At 35.6% G+C, this 17531-nt stretch overlaps 1 protein-coding gene across 1 annotated transcript in view; it reads left to right on the top strand.

Moving 5' to 3' along the window:
- Window positions 1-2766: 2766 nt before the first annotated feature.
- Window positions 2767-17531, top strand: part of LOC131977549 (nardilysin-like) — a 35140-nt gene continuing 20375 nt past the window's right edge. Inside the window, exons 1-8 of the mRNA XM_059340922.1 lie at window positions 2767-2843; window positions 7594-7845; window positions 9244-9517; window positions 10359-10440; window positions 11443-11596; window positions 14474-14547; window positions 16001-16096; window positions 17029-17151. Coding sequence (XP_059196905.1) covers window positions 7622-7845; window positions 9244-9517; window positions 10359-10440; window positions 11443-11596; window positions 14474-14547; window positions 16001-16096; window positions 17029-17151 — 1027 coding nt within the window. The 5' untranslated portion in view covers window positions 2767-2843; window positions 7594-7621. The remainder of the gene's footprint in view (window positions 2844-7593; window positions 7846-9243; window positions 9518-10358; window positions 10441-11442; window positions 11597-14473; window positions 14548-16000; window positions 16097-17028; window positions 17152-17531) is intronic.

Below are 17531 nucleotides of genomic sequence, written 5' to 3' on the forward strand. Positions count from 1 at the left end.
AAAATTATCACAAAATTACTATAAAGAAGTACAAATACCACAAAGAGGCAGATTACCATTTTGACACAAAGTAAATTACCACACAAGAGGAAAATCTATCTTATTATTCTAATATTTGAGGATTTGATAGACGAATGGATGATTAAAACAGTTTTTTATTGCTGTAGATCTGACTTTGGCACTTTGTTGGCACATCCTGAGGCTCTCAAACTCTTCATTTTTAGTTTAATTTCTAGAGGGTTTTTTTTAATTCCAGGAGATTAAATCGACCGACTTCTCCTGAATAAAACCCAACCCTAACCTGGGACCCCCGCGACCCGGCCCGCCGCCTCACGGCGCCGCAGCCCTGCTTCATGGTGGCTTTTACAGCTTTTACAGCTTTTGCACTGGCCGACACACTCCACCGCCGTCCTGAGGTGTGTTTTATACTCACACACACACACACACACACACACACACACACACGTGTGAGCAGAGCTGCTGACTGAAGAGCTCATAGTTCCTCCCCCGACCCAAACCGTCCAGCAGGTGTAGTCACGTAGACGTCATGTTCGCAGTGTTTCCTACATGAACGTGAGCGTGCAAGTGTGTGTGTGTGTGTTCTTGTACTTCCTACATAGTGAGGACCGGGACACGTTTTTAACCAACAGAGTGAGGACATTTTTTGCAAAGTGAGGACATTTCGGCCGGTCATCACTTCTTTAAAGTCTTTTTTTTTCAGATTTCAGACTTTGTTTTAAAGGTTAAAGGTTAAAGGTTACATGATAATGATAATTAACTGAAACTGTATTTTGAGGTTACAAAACTAACTAAAATTATAGTGAAAATGTCCTTCGTTTTCATCTTTGTCAACTTTTTTCATCCATAATGAAGATGGATCAGACAAAGGAAATAAAGGCAAAACTTACTGTGACCTCTTTTAATTTCCCACCCAACAAATACCCCATTACAAAAAACTACAACTAAAAAAAACGAAACTAAAACTAGCAAACTCACTCTAAAAACTCATTAAAAATAACTGAATTTGCAAACAAAAATTCACAACAAAATTAAAACTAAAACTAATGAAAAATCCAAAACTATTATAACCTTGCAAGGGAATTCACTGTTCCAATGAGGGTCCTCACAAAGATAGAAATACAAGAATGTGTGCGTGTGTGCGTGTGTTAGTAGAGTTGTTGCATATGGTTATCATGATATTTATTGTGAGGGTTTTTTGTGTTTGTGTATCTTTGGCGGAAGTGTGATATTTTGATAATGTCAGCTGAGATAAAGTGCGTGTGTGTGTGTGTGTGTGTGTGTGTGTGTGTGTGTGTGTTTACGGAAGAAATTAAGGGAAGAAAAAAAATGTGTGCATTTATTATTAAATATCGACGATAGAAGAAAAACAATATCCTGCCAAATTGTTCTATAGCTCCACAGCGCACGTTTCTGTGTGTGACTCCCCACCATGTGTCTTCATATTGATGAAAAAAAAACAAAACAACAACAATAATAATATTGACATTGTCTTCATATGATTATTTTTTAAGTGAATTTGTAAATGATAGATTTAGAAATTATAATGGTGTTGAGTATGAATTTATTTTTGATGCTGTGTATACCATGGACAAATTCTATAGAGAGTTTATGTAAACTTGTTGTCTTACAGTTCACTCCTGAACGGGGAGAAGCACAAAGTGATTGTACAAAAATATTGTGAATGTTTGTATATTATAGATGCAATTTAGTATAATAAAAATCACAATCTTAAATCTTAACTTTTGCATTTGGGTTTTTTTTTCTGTGTTTGTATTTGTAGATTTAAAAAAAATATATGTTTAACTCTATGTTCTACTTATACAACTCTAAATAAAGTGCACAACAAAAATAGATATATCAAAAATATTTGTATTATATATTATTAAAAAATATTTGTATTATATATTATTATTTAAATATAATAATATTTTTTATTATTAATTTACTTTTTTCATTAGTTTTTTCTACTTAATATACATTAATTTAAATGTATTATTATTTAGATATAATATTTATCGTATTAATTTAAATTTTTTGTACTTAATATATATTGATTTAAATATACTATAATTTAAATATAATACTATGTCTATTATTAATTTAATTTTTTTAATACATTTTTTCTACTTAATATATATTAATTTAAATATATTATTATTTAAATATAATATTTATATCATGAATTTAATTTTTTGCACTTAATATATATTAATTTAAATATATTATTATTTAAATATAACAATATTTATAGTATTAATTTAAATTTTTTGTACTTAATATATATTAATTGAAATATATTATTATTTAAATATAACAATATTTATAGTATTAATTTAAATTTTTTGTACTTAATATTATTTTAAATATATTATTATTTAAATATAATAATATGTCTATTATTAATTTACATTTTGTAAATAATTTTTTTGTACTTAATATATATTAATTTTAATATACTATTATTTAAATATAATAACTTATCAATTATTAATTTACATTTTTTAATTTTTTTTGTACTTAATATATATTAATTTAAATATATTATTATTTAAATATAATAATATTTCTATTATTAATTTACATTTTTTCTGAGGCTATAATAAAGCTCTCTTTAAAATTCCCAATATAGAAATCATTGAACCAAACGAGACCTCTGTCATCACAGATCCAACCAATCAGAGGGCCCGTTCCTCTGTGATTGATTTACCCCCCAGCCAATCACAGGCTTTGTTTTGGGCTAACTGCTAACTGAGCGGAGCTAGGCGGTTTGCACTGAAACCGACAGTCCAAACTTCCATCAGCACTAACGAGCAGAATTAAAGGTGAGCGTCTCTCTCTGCCACATTAAAACAAAACTAACGGCTATATCATGTTTTAGTGCTGCGGTAATACTGGCTAACTAACGGCTACACTAAACGGCTCGTATTTTAGCCCCCTGTGGCTAAACTAACAGGATTAACCCGGAAGCTAACATTAAGCTAACTGCTAACGGAGCCGGTCTCTAGGTAGATTAACTGACTTACCGTCCGATTTAACGCTCTAACTTAATTACCAACTGTCTTTAAAGTAGCAGTCATTTACATGGCGCTTTGTGTTAATATGTAGAGTTAGCTAGAACTGATAGCTTGTTAGCTTCATCACCGTTTCCTGACAGCTAAGCTATCTGTTGCCGCTTCTTAAATCACAGAATAATAACACGTGGTTTGGTTCGATAGGCAGCGTTCCATTCAGTTCTCCTATCAGCTGTTACTGTGGCAACCAGACCGCATAGACAAAACTAGATATTTATTATTGTGCGTCTCTTATCGGGTAATTTATGCGTGATACATTTAATGTTAAGGTCGCTTCTATAACAGAAAATGACACTTTTTAATTCGGCACACATTTGATCCAGCAACTGTTTTATTAAACGTTTAATATTTGAGTTAATGTCACCAGACTTCATTAAGAATTCAGCTAATTTAACAGATATTTAGTTATGAGTTAGTCACCATACTCCATTAATATTTCAGCTAATTCAACAGATATTTAGTTATGAGTTAGTCACCAGACTCTATTAAGAATTCAGCTATTTAACAGATATTTAGTTATTAGTAAATGCAACCAGACTCTATTAATATTTCAGCTATTTAACAGATATTTAGTTATGAGTTAGTCACCAGACTCTATTAATATTTCAGCTAATTTAACAGATATTTAGTTATGAGTTAGTCACCAGACTCTATTAAGAATTCAGCTATTTAACAGATATTTAGTAATTAGTCAATGCAACCAGACTCTATTAATATTTCAGCTAATTTAACAGATATTTAGTTGAGTTAAAGTCACCAGACTCCATTGACATTTTTTGCTAATTTAATCGATATTTAGTTATGAGTGAATGCAACCAGACTCTATTAAGAATTCAGCTAATTTAACACAGAACTGAGGCACCAAACCGCATCAACAAAACTAGATATTTTTTATTGTGCATCTCTTATCGGGTAATTTATAAGTGATACATTTGATGTTAAAGTCGTTTCTATAACAGAAAATGACACTTTTTAATTCGGCACACATTTGATCCAGCAACTGTTTTATTAAACGTTTAATATTTGAGTTAATGTCATCAGACTTCATTAAGAATTCAGCTAATTTAGCAGATATTTAGTTATGAGTTAGTCACCAGACTCTATTAATATTTCAGCTAATTCAACAGATATTTAATTATGAGTTAGTCACCAGACTCTATTAATATTTCAGCTAATTTAACAGATATTTAGTTGAGTTAATGTCACTAGACTCTATTCATATTTCAGCTATTTAACAGATATTTAGTAATTAGTAAATGCAACCAGACTCAATTAATATTTCAGCTATTTAACAGATATTTAGTTGTGAGTTAATGTCACCAGACTCTATTAATATTTCGGCTAATTCAACAGATATTTAGTTGAGTTAATGTCACTAGACTCTATTAAGAATTCCGCCAATTTAACACATATTTAGTTGTGTTAATGTCACCAGACTCCATTGACATTTTTGCTAATTTAATCTATATTTAGTTATGAGTAAATGCAACCAGACTCCATTAATATTTCAGCTATTTAACATATATTTAGTTATGAGTGAATGCAACCAGACTCTATTAATATTTCAGCTAATTTAACAGATATTTAGTTGAGTTAATGTCACCAGACTCTATTAATATTTCAGCTAATTCAATCGATATTTAGTTATGAGTAAATGCAACCAGACTCCATTAATATTTCAGCTATTTAACACATATTTAGTTGTGTTAATGTCACCAGACTCCATTGACATTTTTGCTAATTTAATCGATATTTAGTTATGAGTAAATGCAACCAGACTCCATTAATATTTCAGCTATTTAACAAATATTTAGTTACGAGTTAATGTCACCAGACTCTATTAATATTTCAGCTAATTCAACAGATATTTAGTTGTGTTAAAGTCACCAGACTCTATTTATATTTCAGCTAATTCAACAGATATTTAGTTGTGTTAAAGTCACCAGACTCCATTTACATTTTTTGCTAATTTAATCGATATTTAGTTATAAGTAAATGCAACCAGACTCCATTAATATTTCAGCTATTTAACAAATATTTAGTTATGAGTGAATGCAACCAGACTCTATTAAGAATTCAGCTAATTTAACACAGAACTGTGGCACCAAACCGCATCAACAAAACTAGATATTTTTTATTGTGCGTCTTTTATCGGGTAATTTATGCGTGATACATTTGATGTTAAGGTCGCTTTTATAACAGAAAATGACACTTTTTAATTCGGCACACATTTGATCCAGCAACTGTTTTATTAAACGTTTAATATTTGAGTTAATGTCATCAGACTTCATTAAGAATTCAGCTAATTTAACAGATATTTAGTTATGAGTTAGTCACCAGACTCTATTAATATTTCAGCTAATTTAACAGATATTTAGTTATGAGTTAGTCACCAGACTCTATTAATATTTCAGCTAATTCAACAGATATTTAGTTATGAGTTAGTCACCAGACTCTATTAAGAATTCAGCTATTTAACAGATATTTAGTAATTAGTAAATGCAACCAGACTCTATTAATATTTCAGCTAATTTAATAGATATTTAGTTGTGTTAAAGTCACCAGACTCCATTGACATTTTTTGTTAATTTAATCGATATTTAGTTATGAGTAAATGCAACCAGACTCCATTAATATTTCAGCTATTTAACAAATATTTAGTTACGAGTTAATGTCACCAGACTCCATTAAAATGAACAAGAAATTGAAGAAAAAATGGTCTAATAATTTTTTCCATGACTGTATATATGGCATCATATTTGGCTGTCCAACTTGGACATTTATTCATCTTCCACCAGTTCTCACCTGATGCCCAGTTAAACCTTACGTTACTGTTTGTTGTGATCATTACTCCTGGCCACACTGTCTGTAAAGAGATCTCTTAAGTGAATTAAGTGTAAGTGATGCTGGACACGGTCCCTGTTTCTGCTGAAAAGCTTTCCACTGTGATGCTGTAACAGTCAGAGTCAAATGACACTTTTATCTTCCATCATTTACAGTTCTTTTAGTTCCAGTTTCCCCTTTTTGTGTTTTAACGGATAGTGTTACCTCACTGAGCTACAGCAGTGAAGCAGTAAACCTTTATTATCATTTAGACTGTAAAATGATAGAAAAGTGGTTTGTTGTCTCATCCCAGCAGTTCAGCACTTAAAGATATTAATTTTACTATCATATATACAATAAAAAGCAGATCATTCTTAAATTTGAGAACATGGAACCAGACACTCTTTGGTGTCCACATTCAAATATTAAATGTTTAATAAAACAGTTGCTGGATCAAATGTGTGCCGAATTAAAGAGTGTTGTTTTCTGTTATAGAAACGACCTTAACATCAATGTTATCACGCATTAATTACCCGATAAGTGACGCACAATAATTTGGACTTATTGTCTTTAAAAAACTGCTCAAACGATTATTGGATTATCCAAATAGTTGACGATTAATTTAATAATCGATTATTGTTCGATTAATGGAATAATTGTTGCAGCTCTAGTTATAATATTCAAAATCCTTTAAATAGAAGAACTAAAGTTGCAACACTTGCAAAAAAGAACAGTAAGAATCATTTCCAACTCAGCTCTAAGAAGTCATACATTACATAGTTAGTTTCGCAAACTTGGCATTCTAAACATTAATCAAATCAACAGCTTATGGTTCATTAAACAAAACACTCCCCCCTTGTTTTTAATAATCTGTTCATAACCAATTATCAGCTTCATAATTATCCTACAAGAAAAGCTTTACAACTTCAGCCTTCCAAATCACAAACCACCTCATCACAGTTTATCATTACATAAAGAGGATCCAGGATATGGAACTCACTTCCTCCTGACTTAGTCAGCCTTTCTCCTTTATCATTTAAAAAATCTTTGAAAAACCTATTACTATTTCAATAACCTATTATAATTCTTGTTTTGTTGCTATGTTGTGCCTTTTTTTTTTCTCTCGTTTCTTGTTCTGTATGATTCTATGTTCCTTGTTCTTTTTTATTTGTATGTTATATTAGGGAATCCCACTATTCAAGCCCCAGGAGGGTTTTTTGGGCTTTCCTGGCATGTATTATTATATAAATTGTAGGGTTGTCACAATACTAAAATTTTCAACTCGATACCGATAATTGAAAATATTCGATACCATTTTCGATACCACAAGGATAAAAACAAAGACCCCAAAAATTTAACAGAAATATAACAAAAAATAACAAGAAAATTGCAACATGTAAAAATGAACAGAACCACAGGTTAAATATTTATAATAAAAACAGTTGTGCAAAAAGAAACTGCAACTATGATAACAAGTTTCAGATACTCGATACTTTTGAAAATGAGTATCGTACCCGGATACAATGTTTTAGTATCGATACTTTTTTGAGTATGGATACTTTTGACAACCCTAATAAATTGTATTATTGTTGTTATGTTATTTTCTTTCTTTTAACACTGTGCCAAATAAATCAAATCAAATCAAATCTGTTCTCCTCCTCCCTGTCTAGTTCTGTAGCTCTGTCCCTACAGACGACTCGGTCAAAATGCCTCAAACCAACAAGTCGGTGAGTGCTGGTGGAGCTCCGGGTCAGGTGTCGGCTCCGGACCAGGGAGAGCCGCCGCCGCCGCCACAGGACGTCAGGACTCAGGTGGCTGCTGGAGATGGAAGTGGAGGAGGAGGAGGAGGAGGAGGAGGAGCTGCAGCAGCAGCAGAAGGTCCTGGAGACCCCGAGATCACCAGATCACCCAGTGACCCCAAGAAATACAGGTGGGCCAGAGACCAGAGGGGCGGGTTTAGGGGCGGGAGACATGGCCCGAAAAGATTATCATGATATTTCCAGGTATTTTTTGAGAGAACGATATTCTTGACAACATTACAAAATACTGAAAAATATATAATATGATTTTTTTCCCGGGAGCAGCAATATGCAAGAGTCACTTATTATTGCACATTTTGACTCTAGTTATCAGGTCTTTTGGGTTTTTATTGCTTAGACTTTGTGTTTCTTTCTTTCCTGAATGTATAAATCTGAACTCTTGTTTCTTCACTCAGCTGCTTCAGTTTGATCCATTTCTGTGGTAGTTTGTCAGAGATATGAACACAGTTGAGATTTATTGGGATTTTTGTCTCCAAACTCTCAAAAGCCAAAGAGATAAAGTGAATAATGCAAACTGGGATTTTTTTTTTTAACTTTTGAACTGAAGTTGTGACTCTCCAAAATCTTTTCAACCCTAAAACTTATTTTCTGTAGTTAACTTTTATTCACCAATGGTCTGATAACATCAATGTTTACCTAAAGGTCAATGGAGGGAAATGGTTCAATTCAAAAAATGTAAAGTCTGATCATGTAGTAAACACATCCAGAAATACACAGAATACACACTGGGTTTTAACAAAGACATTGTGAACACAACATTTAAGTTGCTTCCAGACTTTTGGCCTGTAGTGTAGATGGGTATTTTTATTCAGGTATAAAGGTAGAGACTTGGACTTGTTACATGGAATTTTACGACAATCATCAAGTCAGTCAAGGAATTGCTTCTATTCTATTAAAATATTAAATATTTATGTTAAAGTAGAGTTAAAAATAGATTTTTTTCATTGATTTTTAGCCTGAAGTGTGTTGCCTAGTACCAGGAGTCAAATCTGAAATGCCTCCACGTCTGAAAATAAACTTCATGGTCTATAGAAACCAAACTTGGAGAAAGATTCATGCTTTAGTCATAAAATGCACAACAGCTTCATATATACGAGCTTATTTACTCCACTATGTGTTTCAATATTAAATATATTTTTTTTTCGATTCAACTTTTAAATACAAAAAAAATAAAACATTTTTTTACAAGACCACACTAACAACCAATTAAGAAAAGGAGAAAAAAAGGGAAAAAGGGGCAAAATTAAGATACCCAATCTTAGGATAATAAAACATAAATAAATAATAAAACAATAAAATAAAAATAATTACATAAGAAGTCCAAGACAGGTACAATTAATCCATGCTCAATATGTTAATTCACTGCCTACAAATAGTCTTCCAGTAAACATTTCCCTGTAATGAACCCAGTCTACCTCCACCTTCATTTCCATGCCAGTCCCCAAGAACAGCCCATAATGATCAGTGTATGCAGATACATTGAATATTGAATATTGATCTGTGTGCAGATACATCGAGCTGGGTAACGGCCTCCGGGCGCTCCTCATCTCAGACTTCAGCGGAGCCGACGGGAAGGGAGGCTGCGAGAACGGAGAGGAGAAGGAGACGGAGGACGGGGAGCAGCAGGAGGAGGAGGGGGAGCAGGAGGAGGAGGAAGGAGACTCTGGTGAAGGCTCTGAGGAGGACGAGGAGGAGAACGAAGAGGAGGAGCAGGACAGCGACTTCGATGAGCTGGACGAGGAGAACGCAGCCAAGAAGAAGAGAGGGAGCTCCGAGAAACAGGTTTTTATAATCGTCCCTGTTTAAGTTTTACTCATTATATTTCTATTTAATTATATTTTCCAGTTTATACTCATTTTACTTTAAATATTGTGTGTATCACAGCCTCATGTCTCTTCTTCCTCTGCCACAAATACTTTATTGTCATTGTACATAATACAATTCACCCAAAAAACACCCTGAAACACAGCTTCTAAAATGATAAGTAAAATAAAGAAATACTCTTGTTTTGCACTAGATTAAATGTTATTGTTGTACATGTAATTATTTCTCTAATATAATGTAATTATCACACTAGTATAAATGTTATTATTTTTCTAAAATAATGTAAATATCACTCTTGTATACCTGTAAGTATTTCACTAATATAAAAATGTAATTATTGCACTCTTATGAATGTAATTATTTCTCTAGAATAAATGTGAATATTTTTACTAGAGTAGATTTAATTATTTAGCTATAATAAATGTAATTATTACGCCAATATGAAGGTAAATATTTTTATAGTAAAAGAATAAAAGTAGTTATTTAACTAGAATAAATTTAATTCTTGCACTATTTTAATATTATTATTTTATTTTTTATTATTATTGCACAATATCTAGTAGGTTTGTGAGGTTTTAAAAAAATAAATAAATACCTTGAAGAGCTAAAATTAATGTTATAATGTTTATTTTATTTAATTTACTGTAGAGAGGCAGCAGTGAAGATGGTTATATCACAAAACAGGACTCATGTAACTGAAAGAAGATGCTGTGGTATATTATTAAGAACTATACGTGTTGGTTATTAACCCTTGAGGGTAGTATTTTTATGTTTAAAACGTGTATCTGTGTGTCTCCAGGCAGCAGCTGCTCTGTGCATCAGTGTCGGGAGCTTCAGCGACCCGGACGACCTGCCGGGCCTCGCCCACTTCCTGGAGCACAGTGAGTCCTGCATCCTGCTGCATCCTGCATCATGCTGCATCATGTAGCAGCATCCTGCTGCATCATGTAGCAGCATCCTGCTGCATCTTGTAGCAGCATCCTGCTGCATCATGCAGCAGCCTCCTGCTGCATGATGCAGCAGCATCATGCTGCATCCTGCTGCATCCTGCTGCATCCTGCTGTATCATATAGCAGCATCCTGCTGCATCATGCTGCATCCTGCTGCATCATGCTGCATCCTGCTGCATCATGCAGCAGCATCCTGCTGCATCATGCAGCAGCATCATGCTGCATCATGCAGCAGCATCATGCTGCATCCTGCTGCATAATATAGCAGCATCCTGCTGCATCATGCTGCATCCTGCTGCATCATGCAGCAGCATCCTGCTGCATCATGCTGCATCCTGCTGCATCATGCAGCAGCATCATGCTGCATCCTGCTGCATCATATAGCAGCATCCTGCTGCATCATGCAGCAGCATCATGCTGCATCCTGCTGCATCATATAGCAGCATCCTGCTGCATCATGCAGCAGCATCCTGCTGCATCATGCTGCATCCTGCTGCATCATGCAGCAGCATCATGCTGCATCATATAGCAGCATCCTGCTGCATCATGCAGCAGCATCATGCTGCATCCTGCTGCATCATATAGCAGCATCCTGCTGCATCATGCAGCAGCATCATGCTGCATCATGCTGCATCATATAGCAGCATCCTGCTGCATCATGCAGCAGCATCCTGCTGCATCATGCAGCTGCATCCTGCTGCATCATATAGCAGCATCCTGCTGCATCATGCAGCAGCATCATGCTGCATCCTGCTGCATCATATAGTATCATATAGAATCATGCTGCATCATGCTGCATCTTTAGCTTTCAGTTTGTATGATTTAGATGCAGAGCGTCAAACCAGAGGAATGCATGTTTTGTGTTTCTGCCTGTTAGTCTTGTATCCTGATCTCTTCTTCATGTCTTTTTGTTCCCTCCCTGCTGATGTCCAGTGGTGTTTATGGGCAGTGAGAAATATCCGGCGGAGAACGGCTTCGACGCATTCCTGAAGAAACACGGCGGCAGCGACAACGCCTCCACCGACTGCGAGAGAACCATCTTCCAGTTCGACGTGCAGAGGAAATACTTCAGAGAGGCGCTCGACAGGTGAGACCGATTAGAGACCATTATTGAAACTAAAAGTATAACTTTCTGACGGTCCTTGAATGGATCATAGGTAAAGAAAGTTTCTGTTATAAATAGAGACCAAAATGAAGCTTAAAATGTTGATATTTCGGTCAGAATCACTTTATTCTACATGTGTCATTTAAAACGTGTCCAAAAATAAAAAGTGGAGAGGACAGGAGAGGCTGTTTACACAGAGCAGAGAGGAGAGGACAGGAGAGGCTGGAAACATGGCAATACTTCAATATGTGGAGAAAACTGTTTTTCTGACACTTGTGGGCACTTGGAAAAGTGTTTATATATAAATTCCGTTTTATTCCAATATAAAATAATAATTCCACTTTTTTTTTCCTGATTTCTGTCATTGTAACTGTGTTTTTCTGCACAAAGACATGTTTCAGGTGTTTCCACTTCTAGCCCTGATTGTGCATTTCGCTGCTAAATCTGCAGAACTTTTTCTCTTGTTTTGATAAACCAGAAGTTATAAAAGTTGTGCTCCAGTAATGAACCTGTCACACATCTCATTCTCAATGACTCTATAAAGTTTTTTAAAGAGTCCTGTTCTGTCTCATGATTCCACAGATCTGCAGGTCTTACAGATTTATATAGATTTTATATATTGCAGTCAAACACAAGGACACAAAAAGGCCCTGAAACGTCTCGTTGGGTTTGAGAGGGTTAAAGAAACAGAGCTCAGAGGTCCTGAAGCTGCAGCAGTCTGGGACTGACAGTGGACCATACGTTGGTTCACAGGGTTTCCTGTCAGAACACGGCTTCTTTGGGCGTCCTGTGTGTTTGTGCTGAAAGCTGCTCCTCAGGGCCATCTGGCTCTCTGATAGGAGGTCAGACGCTTCATTACAGATCACCACCAACACTCAGCTGCTCCACCTGGACCACCAGCGTCCTCACGGTGTCAGCGCCGAGGCTTTCAGAGCGCCAGACAAACGGCTGCCTGCAGATCAGACGAGGAGACGCTGCAGGTTGTTCTGCAGGTTGTTCTGCAGGTGAAACGCTCAGGTTCTGTCAGTGACATCTGCACAAAGCAGCTGTCGGAACGTTCTCAGAGCTGCAGGAGAACATCTGAAACTAATGTGACACAAAGATGATTTAAAGATTTAGCTAAATAAGGTTAGGTGAGTTTTTTCCTGTCTAGATTTGGGGATAAATCCATAGACTGTATATAAATAATGTTTGTAGTTACCGTGATGTCTGGTTGGTTTGTGTCCCGTTGGAAGCATCAGTTCAGCGTTCCACTCTTAGCCTCCATCTTGTTTCTGATACGGGGATCAGAGCATATGTGGAGTGGAGGAGGAGGAGAGGGATGTGATCACTGACTACAGCCTCTCTACACCTCAACCTGACTCACTCATGTTAGCATTAACTGGGATGTTAGTTTTGGCAAAAAACAAAATGTTGCTTACTGACCTCAGAAAACTGAGCAGCGACTCCTTGGAGTGTCTGTTAGTCCAACCAAACGCTGAACAAGACATTTAATGAACACAATCTTCAAATAATACGTCATTAAATGGAAATACAGTGAAAGGTTCAAAGTTATGAGACCAAACTGCTAAACGTCCTTTTATATATATATATATATATATATATATGAAAAAATGCAAAATGACCAAAAAAAAGACATAAAATGACCAAAAAAGACGTTAAATGACCAAAAAAAGACGTAAAATGACCAAAAAGACGCTAAATGACAAAAAAGACGTAAAATGACAAAAAAAAGTAAAATTACCGAAAAAAGACGAAAAATGACCCCAAAAAACACCTAAAAAAACGTAAAATGACCAATAAAAGACGTAAAATGACCAAGAAAGATGTAAAATGACTTGAAAAAAAGATGTAAAATGACTTGAAAAAGACGTAAAATTACCCAAAAAAGAGGCAAAATTACAAAGAAAGACGTAAAATGACAAAAAATAAGTAAAATGACCAAAAAAAGAAGCAAAATGACCCAAAAAGATGTAAAATTAATTTAATTTAATTTAACCTGAACGTTATTGACTCGTTGCCGTGGATACGCATTGTTCTTCTTCCCTCCTGATGACGGCTCGCCTTGTTAGTGACCTGTCAATCAAAGGTAGCCCCGCCACAAATCATACGATTCTTTATCTTCTATTTTCTTCTAAATGGGGCCATTATTTACACTATTAACATCAGATTGTCTTGAAGAAGATTTTTTTCTAGTGATTGAGACCATAATGTTGTCCTGAAAAACATTTCTGAGGGAATAAATCAAGTGAGAAGTTTTCTCATTTTGCATTGAAATGAATGGACTAAAATGCTTCTGCAGCCACACTTAGCGCCCCCTGCTGGAATTTTCAGTAGAATGCAGCTTAAGGCACTTCCTGGTTTGCCTCCCTGCTCAGACCTGGAGGTTGCCGCCTGGAAAATACTGATCGTTAAATATTTAGTTTTGTTCAACCAACAATTAAAAACTGAGAGATATTCCAGTAAGGGGATCTGTATCGATATATTGATTCAGTATCATCAATGAAAAGTGAAAATATTGATATTGCTTTTATTTTGAAATTCCTGACTCGAATTGATGAAATAAAAACATTGATTTTTATTCAAATATCTGGAGGAGTTGATATAAATGTAACACGATAAATAACTATTTTTTAATTTAATTTATTGATTCACAGACAATTTTTTTTTTACTTTTCAAAATCTCTTTCTGGCTCTCTCCTTTTTCTGTTTCTGTATTCTGGTTTCAGATATAATTTAGTGGTTTGTATGCGACAGCTGAGTCTGAACGTTGTTTGTCATCGTTTCCATGGTGATGTAGTTGTATTAGGTTCCTGTCAGTGGTGATAAACAGAGATTAATGTGTGTTTTTATTCGTAGGTGGGCTCAGTTCTTCATCTGTCCTCTGATGATCGAAGACGCCATCGACAGAGAGGTGGAGGCTGTGGACAGTGGTGAGACACACACACACACACACACACACACACACACACACACACACACTCACACTGTCACATGATCGTGATCATTCTGTCTGGTTTGTTTCCTAAATAATTCATTCATTCCAGCTGCGATAAGACTGTACAACACCAGCACAACCTGAACGTGTTGGAGTTTCTTTCTTTCTTTTCTGCACATTTTGCATATAATTTGCACTAGGTTGTATATGTTTATGTATATTGTTAAATGTCTTTTTCTATTAGATTGTTTATTTTTTATCTTTATCTAAAAGGGAAATCATTTTGTGTGCAATTTTTGTGGTCGGCTGTAACAAAGAAATTTCCCCGCTGTGGGATTAATAAATCAAATCTAATCTAATCTAATAATATCAGCAACACTTAATCCAACATGATGCTTGACAAACAGGTTTTCCCGACTATAATAAGGCCTAATATTATAGAGAGAAACACTGCATGGGTTCTGCCCCAAAACAGCTTCTGATAAAGTGCATAAAGTGGGCATGTCACGTCTAAAAACAGGCCAAATATTTAATAAAGTATCAGATGAACCAGAGAGAAGCAGCCAGGGTTCACACACAGAGTTTAGTCTTGTTGTCTCTTCAGATTTATGCAGCTCACAGATATTCACATGCACCATTTTTTAGAATAGGCAAAAATAGCACCTTTGTCTGCATGAGAACAGCATAAAGTGGGCATGTCTGTAAAGAGGAGACTTGTGGGTACCCATAGAACACATTTTCATTCAGATATATTGATGTCAGAGGTCAGAGGGAGACCTTTGAAAATGACCAATTGGGCTCATTGAATCCACAACAGTCTCAGCTTTCCAGTCAGACCCGATTTATGCAGCTCACAGACTGTTTAGGGACCCCAGGATGCACAAAGACTCACACACAAGAGGACACAATAACACATTTGTAGTTCATGAGAAAAACTGCAGGATTTCTGCTCTAACTGCATTAGATTTGCATAAAGTGGGCGTGTCTGTAAAGACATCTTGAGGTCAGAGGTCAGGCTAAAAATGGTTAAAATGTGTCCAAACTTTGGAGCATTACTTCACCTCCTTCCTGACAAGATATCAGACATGTTTGGTACCAATAGATTCATTAGATTACAGTCTCAGCTCTCCAGTCAGACCCGATTTATGCAGCTCACAGACTGTTTAGGGACCCCAGGATGCACAAAGACTCACACACAAGAGGACTCAACAACACATTTTACTGCAGGAGAAACACTGTGTGGGTTTCTGCATAAAGCTGCAGCCCCTAAAGGGGAAAAAATGTAATCTGTCGGAATACCACAGAGGTCTAAAAATGACAATAATAATAATAATTTATTGCACTCATTTCTGGGACAATATATCATTTCACAGAAACAGTCATGGTGTCAGGTGTAGTAAGAACATGTAGTCTGCATTGAGTGATGTTTTTTTGTATTTCCTGTCCAGAGTACCAGCTGGCGAGGCCGTCTGACTCCCATCGGAAGGAGATGCTGTTTGGGAGTTTGGCTAAACCAGGACACCCCATGGGCAAGTTCTGCTGGGGTGAGAACCACAAACACGCCTTGAAATGTTCTCACTTTGGTGCTTTTTTCTGATAAATCTGCAGAACTTTTTAATTGGTTACAAAAGTTTCTGGTGTAAAATGTAACCAAAGTGAAGCTTAAAAATGTTGATATTTCGGTCAGAATCACTTTATTCTACATGTGTCATTTAAAACGTGTCCAAAAATAAAACGTTTGAGGCTGTTTACACAGAGCAGAGAGGAGAGGACAGGAGAGGCTGCAAACATGGCAACATTTCAATATGTACAATATGTGAAGAAAACTGTTTTAAACAGAAAACGTCTTTTATTGGTAATTTTGTGCCTTTTTTTGTTAATTTTACGTACTTTTTGGTGGTTAATTTTGTGTCCTTTACATCATTTTATGTCATTGTGTGTCATTTTGGTCATTTCGTGTGTTTTTTTGTTAATTTTGTGGGGGTTTTCTGGCCATTTTTTGTTTGCAGTTGTTGCTACCTCTAGCCATGATTGTGCTGATTCCATAGAAAATCTGTTTACACAGAGCAGAGAGGAGAGGACAGGAGTGGCTGGAATACTTCAATATATGGAGAAAACAGTTTTTCGTGACACTTGGAAAAGTGTTTATATATAAATTCCATTTTATTCAACTTTTGTTTTTATTTTTTTGTCTGATTTCTGTCATTCTAACTGTGTTATTCTGCACAAAGACATGTCTGAGTTTTTCCCACTTCTAGCCATGATTGTACATTTTTCTGCTAAATCTGCAGAACTTTTTCTCTTGTTTTGATAAACCAGAAGTTGTAAATGTAATGAACCTGTCACACATCTCATCCTCAATGACTCTATAAAGGTTTTTCTGTTGTTTCCTGTTGTGTGTCTGTTGTGTTGTGTGTGTGTGTGTGTGTGTGTTGTGTTGTGGTGTGTTGTGTGTGTGTTGTGTGTTGTGTGTCAGGTAACGCTCAGACTCTGAAGCAGGAGCCCAGAGAGAAGCAGATCAACACGTATCAGAGACTCAGAGACTTCTGGAGGAGATATTACTCTGCTCACTACATGACGCTGGCCGTCCAGTCCAAAGGTACAAACACTCAGACAACAACAGACAACAACAACAACAACAAACACTCAGAGAACAACAGAGAACAACAGACAACAACAAACACTCAGAGACAACAACATCAACAAACACTCAGACAACAACAGACAACAACAAACACTCAGAGACAACAACATCAACAAACAATCACACAACAACAGACAACAACAAACACTCAGCGACAACAACATCAACAAACAATCACACAACAACAACAATATCAACAAACAATCACACAACAACAAACACTCAGAGACAACAACATCAACAAACAATCACACAACAACAGACAACAACAAACACTCAGAGACAACAAACACTCAGACAACAACAGCATCAACAAACGCTCAGACGACAACAAC

The sequence above is a fragment of the Centropristis striata genome, chromosome 9 (assembly GCF_030273125.1).
Source record: "Centropristis striata isolate RG_2023a ecotype Rhode Island chromosome 9, C.striata_1.0, whole genome shotgun sequence".
Lineage (NCBI taxonomy): Eukaryota > Metazoa > Chordata > Actinopteri > Perciformes > Serranidae > Centropristis > Centropristis striata.